We start from the raw sequence: 22013 nt of genomic DNA on the forward strand, positions 1-22013 counted from the left end.
AAATAACCGATCCGTACAAAATTTTATGGACATCTGTGGGGATATTATAGTTATCATTTGGGACTAAGTTTGTGAAAATCGGCCCAACCATTTCCGGGAAACTGATGTGAGTTCGTTAATTTTGAAAGATGTTTTTCCCGGGTACTTCCGGAACCGTCTGTGATGGTCAATGTAGTCAACGAAAGTTTGGTTGGCCGTCGGTGACCGAGAACTACAAATTTCAGTTGTTTGAGAGACATTTTAGCGACATTTTTACCTTGTTTGCTTTCATCGGAGTATCGGTTTGAATCGCAATTTGCTATGTGATCGCACGCCACAACCCGTAACTCCAGAACTGGAAGTCGGATCGGGATGAAATTTAATAGCCATTTACGGGGGCGCAATACCTTTCATTTGAGACTAAGTTTGGTTGAATCGGTCTAGCCATCTCCGAGAAACCGATGTGAATGTTATTCTGAATTTGGATACTTCCGCCGGGGCTTTCAGAACCGATGATGGTGGCCAATGTGGCCAAAGAGACTTTGAATGGATGTTAGTGACCTAATACTACAAATCGAAGCAGTTGTGGTCATATTTTGGAAAAAGTTTCACCTTTATACATTCATTGCAGAATTTATTAAAATCGACATTTTCTGCGTGATCGTGCTCACCACCCTGTAATTCCGGAACCGGAAGTCGAATCCATCAGAAATTCAATAGCAGGCTATGGGAACGTTGTATCTTTCATTTGAGACTAAGTTTGTCAAAATCGGTTCAGCCATCTCTGAGAAAAATGAGTGACATTTTTAGTCACATACACACACAGACGCACATACATGCATACACACGCACAGACATTTGCCGAACTCGACGAACTGAATCGAATGGTATATGTCACTCGGCCCTCCGGGCCTCCGTTAAAAAGTCGGTTTTCAGAGCAATTGCAATACCTTTCTATTGAGAAAGGCAAAAAATAAGTATTTAGAAAATAACTTTCAAGATTATGAAAACTTACTTAGTATGCTCGAAAACACAATATCGCTCACAACTTATACAAAACAAAATGTTATGCAACATAAACACATGAGAAAATGTAGTTCACATTACTTGACGTACACACTTAGAGATAGCGCCATATGTCTAATAGAAACGAAGAAAAGCTTGTCTCAACCACCAACTAGACCTACTCATCACGAGTAATAACCAAAACTCTACAGAACCCACACAAAAACAGTAAAGAAAAATACTCATAATGACTTCTATCAGTATCACACTACGGTCTGTCACTTCGGACGGTGTGCTTGCGTGACACAAGAAAAGGAACGTCAGCGTGAGAAAGCAGAAAATTGTGCTCCATCACGCAGCAAAGGGCCGGGCTGCCTCGGTTCCATCCTTTGTTGTAAGTCACTTTCTTTCTTTCTGTTTAAATATTGCACTCTACCTCTTTCCGGGTCCCATGAACCGTGATGGTCCCGGTAACAAAGACGAGCGCTGCTCGATGGATGGAGATCAACCGAAAACGGTAATCACACAATTTGAATGTCAATTCACACTTTTGCCTAGGTGCTGCTGATTTTATGCCTACCCACCTCGCAGTTTGCGCGGAATGAAGCAGGTCTTATCCAAACAGGTGGTTGCAGTTTGTCAAGTCCGCTGAAGGATTTATGTTCTGATACCGCAGGGATGCGGTAATCAATGAACGTGAACTCGACTCGAACACGAATATTTATTCAAATCTCGACAAACATATGATTACGGCTCAAAGGCCAACTGTCAAAATTCTATTTGAAAGAAAATTCCGAACAAACCGTTACTGACCAAACACACTTTACAGCAGTTAACTTTTCTCTTTTGTTTACTACCAGCATCTGTGATTGGTGAGTAACGGTTTGTCCGGAATTTCCTTTCAAAGAGAATTTTTACAGTTGGTTTTTAAGCTGTAATCATATGTTTATCGAGAAATATTTCTTTTTCCACCGTATACAGTGTGACAAAACCAAAATTAAATGAAAGCTTATTACAGGGTAATCGATTCATTACGAAAAATCCATATTCCCCCATGTTTTGGCGTATTTAACGGTGGCATATGTTCGGGGTGGACATTTTCACAGCGAATGTAAACGCGAGTCTATGGGACAACCATGTTTTGGTATTCCAACAGATAACTCATTTTTAACAAAAATCTATATGGGCAGCATAGACCCCACACAAAAGCAGCCTCTAGAACGATGAATAAGAAACTGGAATCCTTTCATTATGTGAAGATATTTATCAAATTTATCAAACCGCCTTTATTATAAGTATGGACCAAACAAATCCCGCGTGCGCGCGCGTCTGTGATTCCAAATGAAATGCGAGGCGTCGTTCGCCATTAATCTTCCATCATCCATGATGCTTTTATTTGCTTCTTTCTGCAGCATATTTAGCAGACCTTCATCTGTCATCATGGTTGCCGCGAGCCGTGAAGCAATAATGCCGGAAATTCCTTTCCCGCTGGGCTCGCTAGATCCGGCATTGACAAAAACGTCCTTATGTGCGTGTGTGTGTGACGGGATGTGTGATGATACATCACATGAAATTTATCAAATTGAAAAATAACATTTCGGCATCAATTTGCATTCTTGCGTGCGCGTGTGACGAAAGTCTGAAATCCTGATGGAATGGATGGAAGCTAATGGGAAATTGTCTCGAAATTGGGAAGTTTCGCATCCAAAACAAGTTTCCTCTTTCCCACTACCGCACGGGGCGAAAAAGCTTCCAAATTCACTTTGATATATGCGAGCCACAGTGAAGCGGAGGGCTTCGTTGAAGAAGTTTCCCATTTCCGACAACGAAAGTACTCGACAAGCGACGCGTGTGGTTTCTCCCTCGGGCCGTCGTCGTCGTCGGATAGTTTCTTTTTCAGTTGAAGGATATAGATTTATTTTTTCACATGGAGAGCCCTGGTAAATTGTACTTTCGGCAGCAAAAATGTGTGTATGCATAAGTTTATCTTCCTCGGTCAATCTTGTAACTCCTACAGCACCGACCTAGGAGGGAGGGGGTCGTGCAAAAACGCCGGAACCACTTATCATAGTTCGTAAATGGACCGTAAAGTGAGCCGGATGCCTTCATTTCCCGGCGACGCTGTTACAGTCAGTCATCTGATGGGATTTTGTATATGAAGCAGTTATGATAGTGATTTAAAAGTTTCTGAACGCACAGAAAATGAAGTTGTGGAGACTAATTTTGACAGCAGAATAATTCTTTGTTGATTTTCTAAACATTTCAATAATATTGCCATCGGTTAATTTATGATTATCTGTTGAAAACAATTCTAGCAAACCTGCTTGACTGCGATCCTATCTGCTGAACAAGTGAGCACAAAACGTAAATTCCTTCTAATTTATTTTTTTAAATTTTTTCACTGACATCAGAAGTTTGGTTTGGTGACACAATTATCTCTGTAAGGTTCATGTACACTTTCTTCATTCTTTTGATGGTTGATTGTTGTGAAATCATAGAAAATTGGCTTGATAATTAGTAAACAATTAAAAAGTTAGGACAAAGCCGACATCGTTAATATAGCCCCGTGCAACACAATTCGCGAATGAATCTCAATCTATCTAAACTATCGAGTAGAGACTATATGAGCAACCGAAAATAAAAGTCGCAATGACAAAACATGCTTCGTAAAATCCGTTTCAAATATACTAGAATATAAAAACCGGATATAAACTTCGAGCATATGAATCGGACTGGGACTTTCCTCGGCATGAGTCGGATAAAAAACTTTCATCATAAAAACCGGAAGTAAATATGTCCGATTGTTACAAAGTAGTTTTAGTTAGCCGATTTTTAATCTTGAACATCACGCTATACGGATGCTCCTAAAAACGATTTATTTATTTTTAACCGGATTTCATACTGGAGGCTCATTCCTACCGAGTTTTGCGGGTGAACATTTTTAAGCGATTCTTAGACTGAAGAATCTCTGTCCGATTTTTACGCTTGAAGTTTATGTCCCATTTTTATATTCTGCAACATTTGAAACGGGTTTTACGAAGCATATTCTATCCTTGCAACTTTTATTTTCGGTCGCTCATATAGTCTTCAGTGAAGCACGCTACGTCACGTTATATCCTACTATCCTACTTCCATATCTTACAATTTGCAATATAACAAAATTCTAAAAACCAAGCACAACACCTTACCTTACTTCCAATTCTACTTTTAAACTTCTATATTAAAAACAACGCTGTTGAATACAGTTTAAGGAAACTGATTGATATAAAATACTAATATTTGGAAACCTGTAATAATAATAACTAATCACTACTTTACTTTGATCAGATGGCATTACTTTTGGGTTGATCACCAAGAATAGCTACAGATTAGCTTCGCCACTTTGTGAAAGAAACTGAAACTACTTAAACATAGCGAAATCACCTCCTCTACAAAAATCTACAACCAACATCCACCATTTAGCAGGCGCAAATCCAGTTCAGTCCGCCCGTGTGTCAGAAACACCTATAACAGCATTTTGAGAGATATTTCAGAGATGAAAAAGCATCACGCATATTCAAAATATGAAACGTATGTGTCAATAGGTTCATCATCCTTCGGCAAAAAACATATTATCATAATAATTTCACCCGTATCAACCCAACCCACATCTAGGGGCAGACCACTCTAGAAATGTATAACAAATTTGCATCAAATTAGAAAAAATGCCATTTTTGCATCAACTTTGCACTCCCTTGCAGAAAAGTTTGTCGAACAAACGTCCTACGCTGATTCACTTTGTTCGACGTTTTGTTGAATGTAGGGCTAATTTTTTGTAGGGTTTTGACGTCTTACACGCAACGCAAAATATATTGCACGCAACGCAAAATACATTATGAATTTCTATTTTGATGGAAAGAAATGCATTTAATTTAGCTACTTTTTAAAAATGCATCACAAGTGATCTGCCCCTAGACCATACATACAAGCAGAAAAATAAATAAATTTTTCCCGACGCAACTTACAAGCAACACACGTCGCACGGTACAGCGTTGAACTCAATCCAAACCAACACAACACAACACAAATCATCGAGTGTACACTGAGGAAAAAGCACCTAGCCTAATGACGATTCCATTGAGCGCTTCAGAATGCCATAAACAGGCTTATGAAAATTCATTTATCTTTATTCATGCACTCCATGGAAGTCCAACTTATGCATTTCATAAGACAGGCTTTTGACTCCGCTCCAAAATATACGTTTAAGAATTTCAAAGAGTTGAAAGAGTTTTGTCATCAATCTTCTGATGAAATCTACACTTGGTTTGTTTATCCCAAAATACAAAGCAAATTAATGTTATTGTTTCATTGGACTAAAAGTAAGCCAATGAATATGACAGAACGAGCTGTCAATTCTTAACCCCCATACATAATTCAGAAGTGATCATTCACTCAGACAAAACCATGCGTATTCCCCACGCGCATTAAATACCCAGTGGATTAGTTTTCTAGTTGGTCAAATAAACACTAAACAAACAAATTAGTTTTCTCAGGTAAATGTCACCTCGATTGGCATCTACCGGCGGATACGTGTTCCCTTACAATGCCATCAAACCAATGAACATTTAAAATAACATAAGACCAAATATGTACAATTCAGAATTTAACGATATGAAGACTGCTTAATTATTTGTATTAAATTAAGATCGAAAAAAAACTAGTTGCTTAACCGAAATGGTTCATTGTCACAGATAATACTGCTGATAAATCACTTTATAAAAATATATGATAAGGGAAACGGAGGAAAACAGCTGACCACTGCCACATTTTGACAGTTGATTTGGTAATATTAAAAAAACGCGCGGGAAATGTCATGCATGCCCCAATTTTTATATAACCACACAAAATATCCTTAACTAAAAACCAATGGCATTCTTTTGAAAATTGTTTATAATTTCATAAGACTGTTTTATAAAAAAATACATTTTTACCATATTTTCTAGTTAAAAATGTCAACAATTTTCTAATAATTTTATATACTACAAAATAAGTTTCATAAATAAGATTTTTTATTTCGATTATAGAGGTTTTAACCTTAAGGTCATTCACCTCTTCGGGTTAGAAAAATCTCGTGTGAAAAACTTCTAACCCTATGTGCGGGGTCGGGACTCGAGCCCAGGTGCGCTGCGTACAAGTCAATCGATTTACCAACTACGCTACGCCCACCCCCATAAATAAGAAATGATTTTGGAACATTTCTACTTGAAATCGTAAGACAAACTTATGAATTCCTTTTATAATCCTTATGTTTAAAAATCATAGGTCGTTCTAATAGAAATTCAATGCAAATTTTTCTTGATGTATACAACCCATTTCCATACTCGTTGATGTACACAGGGTTACCACATTTTTTCAAATAAAAACCTGGCATTATACTGTATACAACTAAAAATGTCTGGCGAAATCTGTCACTTGACAGCGACCTCAATAACACCGAATTTTTACATACAATTTAGTCTTCGCAGAATGTGCATCAATTGGTTTTTCTTAAACTTGGGTAAATACATCCAAAGTTTCCCAAAATATATACTTGAGCCTGAGCTTGTGCGACCACGTCTGAGTGCTACTCCATTATTAATCTGGACTAGCTGAAGTTGCACAGGGAATCAGTAGATAATTATGCTTGGAAGTAACAAAACATCTCTCAATGGGCGACTCCTGGTAATCCCAAAGTGTTTATTGATAGATACCGGCGCCAGTCAGGCCCGAACATAGATCGCGGAAGGATAGGGAAGGTATGTTAGTCCGATACTTGCTTCTGCTAGAGGCCGTATAAATTCATTTATCTTTATTCATGCACTCCATGGAAGTCCAACTTATGCATTTCATAAGACAGGCTTTTGACTCCGCTCCAAAATATACGTTTAAGAATTTCAAAGAGTTGAAAGAGTTTTGTCATCAATCTTCTGATGAAATCTACACTTGGTTTGTTTATCCCAAAATACAAAGCAAATTAATGTTATTGTTTCATTGGACTAAAAGTAAGCCAATGAATATGACAGAACGAGCTGTCAATTCTTAACCCCCATACATAATTCAGAAGTGATCATTCACTCAGACAAAACCATGCGTATTCCCCACGCGCATTAAATACCCAGTGGATTAGTTTTCTAGTTGGTCAAATAAACACTAAACAAACAAAGAAATTAGTTTTCTCAGGTAAATGTCACCTCGACTGGCATCTACCGGCGGATAGGTGTTCCCTTACAATGCCATCAAACCAATGAACATTTAAAATAACATAAGACCAAATATGTACAATTCAGAAATTAACGATATGAAGCCTGCTTAATTATTTGTATCGAAAAAAACTAGTTGCATAACCGAGGTGGTTCATTGTCACAGATAGTACTGCTGATAAATCACTTTATAAAAATATGTGATAAGGGAAACGGACGACCACTGCCACATTTTGACAGTTGATTTGGTAATATTAAAAAAACGCGCGGGAAATGTCATGCATGCCCCAATTTTTATTTAACCACACAAAATATCCTTAACACAAAATATCCTTAACAAAAAAACCAATGGCATTCTTTTGAAAATTGTTTATAATTTCATAAGACTGTTTTATAAAAAAATACATTTCTACCATATTTTCTAGTTAAAAATGTCAACAATTTTATAATAGTTTTATATACTACAAAATAAATTTCATAAATAAGATTTTTTTAATTCGATTATAGAGGTTTTAACCTTAAGGTCATTCGCCTCTTCGGGTTAGAAAAATCTCTTCTGAAAAACTTCTAACTCTATGTGCGGGGTCGGGACTCGAACCCAGGTGCGCTGCGTACAAGTCAATCGATTTACCAACTACGCTACGCCCACCCCCATAAATAAGAAATGATTTTGGAACATTTCACCTTGAAATCGTAAGACAAACTTATGAATTCCTTTTATAACCCTTATGTTTAGGTCGTTCTTATGGAAATTCAATGCAAATTTTTCTTGGTGTATACAACCCGAACCTATCGCATTTCCATACTCGTTGATGTACACAGGGTTACCACATTTTTTCAAACAAAAACCTGGCAGTATACAACTAAAAATGTCTGGCGAAATCTGTCACTTGACAGCGACCTCAATAACATCGAATTTTTACATACAATTTAGTCTTCGCAGAATGTACATCAATTGGTTTTTCTTAAACTTGGGAAAATACATCCAAAATTTCCCAAAATATATACTTGAGCCTGAGCTTGTGCGACCACGTCTGAGTGCTACTCCATTATTAATCTGGACTAGCTGAAGTTGCACAGGGAATCAGTAGATAATTATGCTTGGAAGTAACAAAACATCTCTCAATGGGCGACTCCTGGTAATCCCAAAGTGTTTATTGATCAATACCGGCGCCAGTCAGGCACGAACATAGATCGCGGAAGGATAGGGAAGGTATGTTAGTCCGATACTTGCTTCTGCTAGAGGCCGTATATACTACTGCACACTCCACAAGTATCGATGGAGGAGGATATTTGTTAGTAGGTATAGGAGTTCGATACAAGATTTTTTGAGACGCGCGCACGATGTAATATGTTTAAAGTCTCTAGGCGCCCGGCCACCAGGAGGCTTAGTGACAGCCCGAATTCACCATAGAGAAATATTGAAGCGACGAGAAAATCTAGAAAAAATTCTTATTTACGTTTGGAACCGAAGTTTCCAAAAATATATACTACTGTTTTAGTTATATGATAATTTTGGTGTAACAACTTCAATAATTTAAACATCTGGCATGATGAGAGATTTATCTTTTTGGTGAGGAAGCTGTAAAAAATTCTGTCTGTACCAAAGAAATCTCGTGTATATACAAAGTTTCAAATCCCACATCAGGGTGAAGAGCACACTATAAACCTTGCACACAGCAAGGAAACGATTGCAAGTCTCACACGGCCCAACTGTGTCAATGTCACCACTACCGAAACCCCATAGCAAACGATAGGGATTTTTGGCCTAGGCGATATCAACGCATACAGTTAAACCGTTAAAACAAGCACCCGTTCCCTGCATGTTCAAGAACGATTGTGCCGTTCGGACGATATAGTTATGATGTTGTTCGTTTGGAATTTGAGCAACGAATGATTGAAACGTGCACGCGGTACCTCTATTTGTAAACTACCCGCATTTGATTGAGTCACTTTGTTTCGAATGTGTACAAATACCAACATTGCCGAAAATCTCTTGCGTCTACCGCTTACTGCACCGTCCGGACAATACAGTCAACATGTTACTCGTTTGGCTTATGAGCGACGACTTATATAAAATGAAAATGCGGGACCTGCATAAATAACCTTTCCGTATGTGATAAAACGCAGGCTTGCAAATAGCGTATTTTTCTCGTCGTTTTCGAAAGATATTTGGAAAATCCGTTTTAGCTTTATTTATAGTAGTAGTACATTTTGCGAAATTTAACACAAAACACGTGCACATATTTCCGATCTCATGCAGTACAACGATAGTAATTCGCATTCAAAACTGGGAAAATATCTAAGCAGAAATTTTTAAAACTGGCCCGAGTTTTGAAACGATACGACTGGCGTAACGTAGAAGGCGCTTGACAAGCTAAGAAATTCATACATCCAGATACAATGAGAGCCAGAAAACTAATGGATCTAAAAAGGAAAAGATTTACGTATACAGGTTTATTTACGGGACATGGTCCAAGTATCATCTGAAAAAAGTTGGCAAAAGTCAAGATGACATTTGTCGATTCTGTAACTACGAGCCCAAAACACATATTCTCTGCTATTGTGCAGTACTATTGCTTCGAAGGGAGCGATACTTCGGAAGGCATCTTAAGACGCCTCACGAGGTATGACATACCTGCCCCAAACGGATCCTCAGCTTCATTAATAATGTTCAAACAACTCGCTTCCAACTACATTCGATTCGGGTAATTAGTAACATGTAGAACAAACAGGAGCAGCCACAAAAGATAACCTGAATAGTGATCGCAGCGGCAAAGTTTCCTCAAACAAAAAAATTGAACCTATAGAAGTATGCTTTCACTGATTTTAATATTGACCAGCTCTGATGCATACTATCACAGAGAACAGACATATAAGCTAGAACAAACTTTCCCGAAAAACCTGTGTAAACATTTAAATGAAAATACGTTGGAAATCACCATCGCTTACAGGTTCGCATGGGTGAATCACCATTGTATCCAAGTTTGCATACAAGTTCTGTATAGTAATTGCTGGCCGATCAAAGCGCCGACCAGTGGCAAGTGGCTACTTGCTGCTCTCATTTCAAAGCAACAGTTTAATTTCTTACACAAGTTGAAAATAGTACTGGTATGCTCAAGTCTTCACGCATTGTTTTCGATTCAGACTAGTACATATCATAATGGCGGCCTTCGCCGTCTTGAATACTCCACGAGCCCGGTAAGAGTCGTGCATCCTCCCATTCGGCCATTACCACACGCAGAGTTTTGTTCGTAATACTTTGACAACAGTCGTTTACGCCATCTATCCAGTAGGATGATTTTGCCTTTCATTATCAATCTCAGTATTACACACGAGCCAAAACATACCTCCCTTATGACAAGGGAAGCGCTGGATATCAAGAAGAACCGGCCAAGATTCAATGAGCGAATCCAGTCTTGCTCCAGCTCAACCACTACCTATTTTTTATCACGTCAAATAAAACATCTCATCGACAAATATTTGTTTCCCTTATCTTTGAGATCTTCTCTGCTGTCAATAAAAATCGAAGACAGAGTGGTAAAAAAAGAAAACGCTATGACACCACGGGGAAGATAAAAGCTAATTTACGACGACTCGAGCCACATTTCGGTAATGGCACATACTTACTGCCGCGGGATTGTAACAATGACTGTCACTCAGAAACCGTCAAATTGATTAATTTTTTTACTACCGTACGCCCGATACACGCCGTCATCATAATCGGCAAAAGTCGTAAACTATTGATACCAAAAACGACAACAACAACAACAACAACGGCGCCACCGTTTTCGGAACCAGTAAAACTGCATCGACACGGCCATCATTCGCCCAATCACAATCAATCATAGGCGCTCTTACGATGTGGTTGTGATGGGTGGAAGGTCATGTCCCTTCATTTTATCGCAAAAGTAATCAATTTTCCTGTTTTCCGGTTTCTCGTTACAGGTCGGAACTGAGCCTACGGTGCTGCATCCAACGCATGACGGTCTGCATTGGGCTTCGAGAGATCTCAACATTCAGGTGAGTTTGACAGTGGGTTTTATGGCTCACAGGGTTGGGCATGAAGGTCATTATTTCTTATTTTTTAAATGGTGGACGGAGGAAGGTTTCGGATTATACGGTTACGGACAAAACAATCAGACCACCGCGGTGTTCACGTTTTATTTTACGCCACTAACCTCCACTTTATGATTAAGATGATGTCATCTAGCGGCGGGCACTATTACTGATGTGTCAAAGGGTGGTGCCAACTTTATCACACGAAAAGTAATGTGATGGAAATAGAATTGGTATTTTAACGGAGATGTCATCAAAACAACGCGATATAAAAATAGGATATCAATCGTAATCTGATCACAATTTCGTTATTTCCCTTTTTTGCAGTTGAAATACTATTGTAAGAAAACTCAACTCAGAAGAAACATAGAAAATGGAATTAAAACCAATTTTTAATGAATTTGTAGCAAGAAAGAGAAATAGATCGAAGATATTATGTTCTAAAACGTGACAAATTTTTATAAAAGAGGGAAAGTCACAGCGAAATATTCCTTTCGTCTTCTAGAGAGATAACATGTTTTTAATGTTCGTCATAATCCAGTCGATAGACGAGAATAACATCTACGTAATGAAGTAACCGAATAACCTGTGTTTCTCTCATTTGCTTAGCTTACTCAAACATAGGGGTCATCCCTAGTTTAGAAGGACGCGGCAAAGCGAAGTGGCGTAGCCACATTGGGTTGTAAGATAAAAGTAAAATTGGCAACGCTATCAAAATGGAAACACAAATGAACACTCGGGATCAGGAAAACCAGGTTTGCAGATATGTCTGCAAATTTTTAAATTACACTGCAGCTTTTTTCAGACTGCAGATATTTTCCAGATATTTGAATTCTTCGCAGATTTTTGTAGACTGCATGATATAGATAACGAATTCTGAGAAGTAATATGTATAAATTGGGATACTGGAACAGGTTTCGAAGACGGAGTACTATTTTGGGGTGAGTTGCTGGCCAAAGACTTCCAGCCCATCGGTAAAACCTTCGAGCGAATAGCCAATAATTGACATTGCCGCCTTTGATATTGATAAGACATACAACACCGTATGGCGAGAGGCCATACTTCGGTAGCTTGACCGCTAGGGACTCCGAGGAAACCTAGGCCTCTACATACAGCATTTCCTATAAAACCGCCAATTCCGGCTCGGAGTCGACGATAGCGAATCCGGACTTACTCTGAAGAAAATGGAGCTTGGCCAACTAATGGATCACAGGTTTGCTTGCTTTCGACGGCGGGTCAGTGACCAGTGGCCGGGCAATCCTTAGCGGCTTTGCGCCGCTTCAGTTCCTAGGCCTCGGTTATGCGACTATTGGTACTTCTTAAACAGAGGTTCCTGAAGGATATCGGTTGGTTACCGGAACCCAGTAAAGTTCAACCGGAAATGAACCAGAATTCTCGCTGGTTCTAAATCGTATTCCGGCTCCAGTGACACAACCGGAGCCGGAACGCTAGTTGGAACCAGTCAGCATTCTAGCTGAGCTTAACTGGGAAGTTTCCTAAAATTTGATCTGGGATATACAAATTTTCTGGTTGCGCTCCAGCGCCCCGTTGAATTCTAACGATTTCGCCAGCTACGGAATGAACTTTGTTTACTTTCGACAAGTTTTGATTCGAGCCAAAAACATCCAGCCGATATGACACAAAAGTACCTGGCATCTCTGCACCGGATGAACCTATTGTCAATTGACATTTCGACGATTTTTGATTGGAGTCAACAATTGAATACTTTACGGTGACGTCACAAATGAACTAAGTGTTCATTTTTGACAGTTCGCTTGTACTGTTTAGAACAATTCTTTACGATTTGCTTCGAGCGAATCTAGTCATCCACACATTTTTCCATTCCATGTAAACAGTACAATCGAACTGTCAAGAAAAGTGAGGTTAACTCAAGGGGTGAGTCGCTTAGCACAAATCGAATTGTGTTCACAAACAAACAGCGTGGTAGCTGGTGCCGCAACGTGCCGCGATGTGCCACGTTGTGCCACGGTGTTCAGTGAAACAAATGCAATGGTTGCTATGATTATTTAACTACACTTTGTTGACAGTTTTTGAGTTGTCAGAAGTGTGCCTCATTGTGCCACACATCGTGGTAATGAGTGAAATGATCGTGTATTATTGTGAATCGTTATCTTATATCGTGTTATCGTAGGTGATTCAGTGTGTATGGCACATTGTTCTAAGCGACTCGCCCCTTGGGTTAACTGTAGACGGCGCCGATGGTTGGGTAGTAAGCGTGACCGCCACCCACCCCAGTTGGTCTGGGTTCAATCCCAGTCGAGGTCGTTGAAATTTTTCAGAGGTGAGAAAAATCTGAGGTCACGCCTTCCTTCGGAAGGGAAGTAAAGCCGTTGGTCCCCGGTCCATGAGTTGATGGGTCGATATCCAATCCAGATAGTGGGAGTGTCACATCTCTGGCGTCGGTGTTTGGCCTCGTAGCGGAAATAGGCCGACGGAAAATAAACAGAATTGGAAGAAGAAGAACAGGTTAACTGTTTCAGTAAAGCGCCTAATATGGGTCCGCATAAGCAGCCGGTGTTAATATCGGAAGAGCTTGTTTGAAACAAATAAATTCATTACTGTAAAAGATAAAACTATTCGTCCTCTCGCCACCCTGGAGAAATTTCTGTTAAACCGGGAGATCACCCTAGTCTTCAGGTCAAACCCTAGTCCAAACAATGATGCTGTTTTGCGATGCTTAAAATTTACTGGCTTTCGCTTGATTGCTGCCCCGGCCAGTGGTAAACTAACGGAATTGTTTTTCTTTACTGACAAATGTATACAGGTTTGTCGAATGAAAACGAAACAATTCAACGGAAGTGAAACTTTCAAGATTTTTCCTCGTTGAAGAGAAAACACGATTGATTTTCTATCACCCAAAAAGTTCGACTGTTTGCAGCACATTTTTGCCATTAGCACCAAAGAGTATTAGCGGAGCAAAAAACGTATTTCGTGTAAAACTTTCCTGCTTTTAATTGAAATACTTTTCTTCACTATAAGAAATTTACCCGACCCTTCCGAAATCCGGTGCCAAAGACCCCTTTTCCTTAGTGAATAGCAACCACCTATACTGACTGAAATCACCTTCCTGTTTTTTCCCGCAGCTGTTACCATCGCACTATTCCACCGGACAGCTGATTCTGCGATGTTTGGCCGAGGTAGGCACAATCTACTCGGAAGTATCCCAAGCACCACTGGAAAGCAGCCGGAAGGAGCCTATCCCCGAGCGAGGTAAGTGGAGTGGCAGCAGTTAAATCATACGACACGGTTTAAGGTTCAGGGGCGTGAAATTGACGAATAACGAGGTACAGTTTCGGTTGTGAATTATTTACACTGGCGTGCATAAGGGAGGTCTGAAGGGACCTATAACCCCTCCTAATATTTTGAAACATCTATTTGAAATTCTCATATAAATTAAGTTTTAAAAACATACGTAAAACAAATGTAATTCAGACACTATCTATCTTAAATCACGGTGTTCCTAAAACCGTTATTAACAAAAAAATGACCATAAATTTGTCATACGGCATTCGAAAGATACAGTATCCAAGCATCTTCTCAGTGAATTTCAAAATGATCCATCGAGGGATTCGAGAGAAATTGCAATTTGAAGTTTTATGACACGTTTCATAAGGCTACCAGCAAACACCCACGGGTTTGGTCCTATCTCTACAAACAAATTTTTTTTGTCTACTTATTTAGTACATGGCATTCGAAAGATATAGTAATCAAGTATATCCCCTGCAAGTTTGAAAATATTTCATTGACGGAATCGAAATTTATAACGGTTTGGATGTGGTATGCGGTCATAGATGGGTTTTCTACCAGACTTCAAGCGTGAATCCATGTTTGTCCAGTGACTATTTGGATCTTTTATACGTGTCGCGGTTTTTAAAGGAAAACCTTACCATTTAATTACATAAATATAATGTACAAAAGGTGTTATTTATATGGTACACTGAAAAAATATGAAAATAGGGTTGTCTATCAAACGTTAAATATAATGAGTAAATTAAAAAAATGGATAAAAGTCGGAATGTTTACTTCAAAAGGCCATATCTCAATGGTTTGTTGACCGATTCTAATTATTTTTTCATTATTGAACAAGTAGACGTTTCATCGTTAATTTTCATTAAGAAGAATATAAAATAGAGTTGCCTGCTTCAAACAATAGACAACCTAATTATCCTCAATTATATGTATTATCACTAGTGAATATCTTTGTATTCAAAACGATGACCTATACATTAGTTGAATGCAACGAACGCAAACTACAAATGATGGAAAAATAAAACCATAAATTTAAAAAAATATGAAGGTATATGCTGATTCAGATCAATTTATGTTATGATAGGTTTTTGTTGGAAATTTTGTACAATCGCTGGTTGGGTTGACAGATGTTAAAACTGGTCAAAGGGGATGTTATTAGTAAAAGTTCATCTGCTCATATCTCTAATTATTGTCAGTTTTATTGTCGAATTGAACTTATCATGAGAATTTGACATTCAGATGTTTATACAGCAATTGCAATCAACTAGTATATAATAATGGATAGGCAGCTATTTTTAAACCAAAAATATTTACTAAATAATGATAATACATATAGTTGAGATCAACTATATCGCCTATTTATTGACTCTGTTTTATATTCTTCTTAATGTAAATTAACAATGAAACGTTTACCTGTTCAATAATGAAAAAAATAATTAGGATCGGTCAACAAACCATTGAGATATGGCCTTTTGAAGTAAACATTCCAACTTTTATTCATTTTTTTTAGTTTTCACATTATATTTAACGTTTGGTAGACAACCCTATTTTCATATTTTTTAAGTGCACCATATAAATAACACCTTTTGTACATTATATTTATGTAATTAAATGGTAATGTTTTCCTTTAAAAACCGCGACACGTATAAAAGATCCAAATAGTCACTGGACAAACATGGATTCACGCTTGAAGTCTGGTAGAAAACCCATCTATGACCGCATACCACATCCAAACCGTTATAAATTTCGATTCCGTCAATGAAATATTTTCAAACTTGCAGGGGATATACTTGATTACTATATCTTTCGAATGCCATGTACTAAATAAGTAGACAAAAAAAATTTGTTTGTAGAGATAGGACCAAACCCGTGGGTGTTTGCTGGTAGCCTTATGAAACGTGTCATAAAATTTCAAATTGTAATTTATCTCGAATCCCTCGATGGATCATTTTAAAATTCACTGAGAAGATGCTTGGATACTGTACCTTTCGAATGACGTATGAAAAATTTATGGTCATTTTTTTGTTAATAACAATTTTAGGAACACCGTGAAATTGTTTTAATAGACCTCGTAAAACATGTGCAACTCACAGATTGTTTCTCGACAAACAATCCTCTTCGTTGAGGCGGGAAAACTGGAGCCACGCATTAGACGGCGCTAAGCGTACTGGTGGAACGAGACGCTCAGTACACTACGCACTGCTTGTCTCAGAGCCAGAAGGCGAGCTCAGAGAACAGTATCGCAGCCAAATTGAGAGGAGCCAGCGTTTCGGGAAGCTAGGGCCGCTTTAAAACGGGAGATCAAGCTAAGCAAGTCAGATTGCAATAAGGAGCTGTGCCGAGAAGTAGATACCAATCCCTGGGGCGGCGAGTCGTGATGGCGAAAATGAAGAGCCCGTCGACGCCAGCAGAAATGTGCCCGAGCAAGCTGAAGATAATCGATCCTGCTATACCCGGACATGTTCAGGATGGTACTGCAGCAGTGTCTAGATAAGGTCAATTTCCCCGAAATGTGGAAGGCACAGAAGCTGGTGTTACTGCCGAAGCCAGAGAAGCCACCGAGCGATCCGGTCTCGTATAGCCATATATGTTTGCTGGATACACTCGGAAAAGTCCTGGAAAGAAACATCTTTAACAGGTTGACGAAGTGCACGGAGGGTGAGCGCAGGCTGTCCAAGATGCAGTTCGGATTCCGCAAGGAAGCATCGACAGTGGATGAAATTCGGCTACTGGTAGAATGTACGGAGAAGCCATCTAAACGGATGCGAAGAAGAGATCGATACTGCACTGTGGTCACGATAGATGTGAAGAATGCATTTAAAAGTGCCAGCAGGGGCTACCGTAATGCTATACAGAATAAGGGCTATCAAGACCGGATCATGAAGAGCTACTTCCAGAGCAGAGTGCTGCTATACGAGACGAACGAACGGCAGAGGTCAATGCGAGTGACAGCGGATTTCCCTCAGGGCTCCATTCTCGGTTCAACTCTGTGGAACGAGATGTACGATAGGGTCTTGACACTGCGGCTGGCCAGGAAAGTTAAAATCGTGGGTTTCGCGGACGACATATGATTCATTGGAGTGTGGTTCATTGGAACTTGTGAAAACTCGGCGAAGGCAACGAATGCACGAAACGACTGCTATCTAGTATTACGTCGTCGATAGTAGGATATGGGGCTCCCGCCTGGCGTGTTGTACTGAAAACCAAGCGGAACCGCGGAAAGCTGAATAGGACGTTCCGACTGATGGCCACCCGAGTCGCGATCGCATAAAGAACAATATCGTCGGATGCAGTATGTTATCGCCGGCAATATCCCCACCTGCATCATCCTGGCGGAGGATATCGAGTGCTACAATCGGAGAAACATCATAAATGTGAGGAAGATGCTGTGAATCGACTCGATGGCGTGGTGGCACCAGAAATGGGACAATACGGGAAGGGAAGTTGGACCTACCGGGTCATCATACAACTGGCGATGTTGGTTAATAGAAAGCACGGAGAAGTAAACTTCCACCTGACACAGCTCCTGTCGGGCCACGGCTACTTCAGGGAGTATCTTAATCGATTCGGGTACGCAACGTTACCATTGTGCCCGGATTCTAGGAGACACCGGAGCATGAGGTCTTCGAATGTCCGAGGATCGAAACGAAGCGCAGGGAAATGCTTGAAACGGAAGGACCAAACATTAACCCGGATAATGTAGTCTACAGAATGAGAAGCAGCGTAAACACGTGGAATGCGGTCAACAGTGTGGTGACGCAGATCGTGACCGACTAACAGCGGAAATGGTGTGATGAACAGCGAGCAACGATTTTGGGAGAGCACTCTTCACAGGAGCAGGCTAGATCGAGCGCCATAGTTAGTCGAGTAAACTGAGACAGAGCGCAGGGTATGGGTCGTCGCGACGCCAGCGAACCGGACACCACGCTCCACCCGGAATCGCCGGACGCACCACGGCACCCTACCGGTTGGCCCGATAGCAATATAGCAAAAACCAAAGAAGAATCGGTATCGGGAGGACTTTTTTCGCCAGGGAACTCTACATCGGCGTAAGTTAAATTCGCCGCCGGGGTCCAGACTGAGTAAACCGCGACGAGACACCACCAATCGCGGATCGTTGGTGCACCAGCCAACTGGCACCTGACTGGTTGGCTCGGTTTCAGGAGAACTTCTGCCGGGGAACACTTCGTCGAAGTAGGCTAGGTTTATCTTTGGGGACTAGACTGAGTAGTTCGTGAGCAAATCGGGAGCTTAGGTTATCTTCTATGACGAACCAGAATCTGAACGAAATAATGAATTTCTGAACTTATTTCAATAACTAAGCAAAATTACTAAAGGCGGGTTGTGGTTGAGTAGTAAGCGTGACCACCACTCACCCCAGTAGGTCAGGATTCAATCCTAAACGAGGTCGTTGAGATTAACTGAGGTGAAAAATTCTTTTTTGCGTCTTACTTAGGAAGAAAAGTGAATCCGTTGGTCCATGTGTTGACTATATTTATGGTTCAGATGGTGTAATCCTCTCTGGCATCAGTGATAGGCGGACAGAAGCAAGAGATGTCAACGGAAAATAAAATAGTAAAATATAAGTAAAATAACTCTTTTGGTATCGAAACTTCAACCAAAAATCTAATTGATAATGAAAACTACTGGACAAAACTGGAAGTATTTGAGCTGATATCCCTAGAGCACTCTAGTTAGAGTGTAGCCATGAGGAAGAAGACACATGACGTATCCAAACGAGAATGAAATTTGACGTATTTCTATTGTGAATATGTCAAATTTCATGCTCGTTTGGATACGTCATGTGTCTTCTTCTTCCTCATTGCTACACTGTAACTAGAGTTAGCCCCCCTTTCCTTAAAAGAAAATGTTGCGCACGCCATTGTTTGGCAGTGTTGCTATACATATGGTAAATACAGTAATTACTTTTTTCTAGTTATCCTCATGGTCAGAGATGTGCGGAGGAAAAAAGACAAATTGGGAACCTTTCATTCCATTGTTTAAAGCTAGCAGTGCTACCAAATAATGGCTCGTTTTTATCGGCTGACTCAAAAACTTGACAGTTTCGCAGGCTCAATATGACGTCTTCGCATATCTCTCCCTAGAGGATGACTACTCTTTTCCAAATAAAATTATTGTCTTCTAATGAATAAACATAACCAAATTGAACAGAAGAAAGAGAGCCTTTATAGTCTAGATAGTGACGATAACAAGTTTGAAGTCATCAAACTCTCCCTGTTGACATTTTCGGTAATTGATTCAATTTCAAGTTGGAGCTCTATCCCAGCACGTTCGCCTATGTCAACAAATTTAACCATAAACCACCCGAATTCACCTTTTCCAATAGGCAACACTTTCAGAATTGACCTCTCTTCTTCCTCCACACATACTCGAGGCACACATATGTGATAACTTTCCAAAAATCAATACACACATAAGGTCCAGTATCAAATCGTCAGACTTCGCTTTGTGTGGGAGGTTCGGTAGTTGAAACTGCACTCGATTGAAGCTAATGTCTTTCGCACTGATCCCGTTCGCAGCGAGTTTCCGCAAATACCTGGAACCGACACACGCCGCCATACCGGCACACACCGGCAATGTATCAGTATCGAAAAGAACAACTTCGATCGACACATTTTTCATCCCGCCCAGAGAACCACTGTGGGGAAAACACAGTGGCCCAGAAGGCGGGACACAGTGTGAACAAGATTGATGACGGCATGGAAAAGGTTTTCCTTACACACATTTCACCCCTGGCGCCATCTACGCGTTCACGTTCACCGAGCTGTTCATTTAGAGTCTCAGTGGGAGTACAGGTAATTGACATTATTGTTTCGGAAATGGTTCCCCCGTGGCAAATTGGGCTGTCGGCGAAAAGTAAACAACACATCATATTGAGAGAGAGAGAGAGAGAGAGAGAGAGAGAGAGAGAGAGAGAGAGAGAGAGAGAGAGAGAGAGAGGGAGGATTCATGGACGACGACCGACGTGCTGCCAGGCAGTAATATGAGGACCGTTAGCTTTAAGCTGGGTATGGCGAATACACTTGCGATGCTTGTCATATGGAGGCCAAATTTTCGGAAGTACCATGCCAGGCGATGCAAAGCTTTCCCGCTACCAGAACATGGCTATGCAAATGAAAACGTTTATAAGCAATTGGAACCTTAGTAGGTTTCCTTGTTTGTCATACCAGCGACCCGCACAAGAAGTAAGAGGGTAAAGAAAACAGACAATCATATTCGAACTAGTTCATAATGTTTGTGAAAATATTCGAACGAATACTTACCCGTTAAAACACTAGCAGTATATCTGCATGTCGCAACTAGAGGAATATGTTTTTATTAAATATCTATCAGCTGTCAAACTCTGTAGCGAACCTGATATTCCATTAATTTTTTTAACTAACGCATCTATAATTAAGACAAAATAATTTAAACGCTTGAGGTGAACGTTTGGTCTCTGTGGTACTGGTTGTCGCATATTCTAAACACAACGGCACAATTTAATACAAGAAAAACCTTTGAAGGTTTTCAAAGTTTTTTTTGAAGATAAAATATTTTCAATTCCACAGTGGAAGATTCCCGTAAACACCTGGCCAAACTTGAAAATGGTAAACCCTATTTTCAATCCCTCTCAAAGCCCTTTCGGCCAAACAAACACACTTGAATTTCAAGTTAGACCAGAGGTAGAGAGTAGCTATTTTTACTTAATTTGCTTGTCTACCCAAATCATTCACCCCTGTGCTCTTTGTATAATATGCTTATCAAAATCGTTGTCTTTCAATGTTCTGAAACATAAATAGAAAATTTTATAGTGATGCCGTCGTAGGGCTCTATTATGGTTATTTACGACCTAATTAAATTTTTCCCAGATTTCGAGAAAGTTCATCCCTCATATGCAAAAACAAACGTTTAAGAACATCAATGAAGGCAGTGACACAGTTTTGAAAAACTCTCTTAAAACAATATATACAGACATTTGCAAAATTGGCAACACTGGTTCCCTATCAGCAATGCTTGTCACCGGTCACCGTTATTAAACAAAAATGCCGTTAAGCGCACAGGAAGGTTTCGCCTATTACGAGCGTATAGAAATGTGTTGGAAAATAGGAAACTAAGTTCGGTTCTTTATTCTCGTGAGTGAGGCGACTAACTGCAGAAGACATTTTGCGCACTTTTGTGTTTGAATAAGCTAACCTTTTAAGGATACCCCCGCCCCACGTTTGCATCGAAACGTAATTTCCCCCTTGCCAACATGGGAGTACTGCTCGTCTGAGATTGCTCGTTAAAGTGCTTTATCAAACTTTTCCGTCTACATCCTTTCTGAATCGACAAATAATAGGATAGTTGATAAACACCGAACGCTTCAAGGAAAAATAAAGTTTTGTTGTTAGGAGTTGGTTGTGCTTACCCGTTCTCCTAAGCCTTTCCTTTGATTGGAGAAGCACGGAAGCAGCACACCATTGGTTGGGACGGCCAATTTTT

General features: G+C 39.9%; 1 protein-coding gene across 2 annotated transcripts in view; it reads left to right on the top strand.

The window, feature by feature from the left end:
- The window catches only part of LOC131677603 (uncharacterized), a 592646-nt gene that overhangs the window by 507478 nt on the left and 63155 nt on the right, over positions 1–22013 (top strand). For both annotated transcript variants that reach the window (XM_058957497.1, XM_058957496.1), the window contains exons 6-7: positions 11151–11225; positions 14366–14492. In XM_058957497.1, coding sequence (XP_058813480.1) covers positions 11151–11225; positions 14366–14492 — 202 coding nt within the window. The remainder of the gene's footprint in view (positions 1–11150; positions 11226–14365; positions 14493–22013) is intronic.

This window comes from Topomyia yanbarensis, chromosome 1, assembly GCF_030247195.1.
Source record: "Topomyia yanbarensis strain Yona2022 chromosome 1, ASM3024719v1, whole genome shotgun sequence".
In the NCBI taxonomy this organism is placed as follows: domain Eukaryota; kingdom Metazoa; phylum Arthropoda; class Insecta; order Diptera; family Culicidae; genus Topomyia; species Topomyia yanbarensis.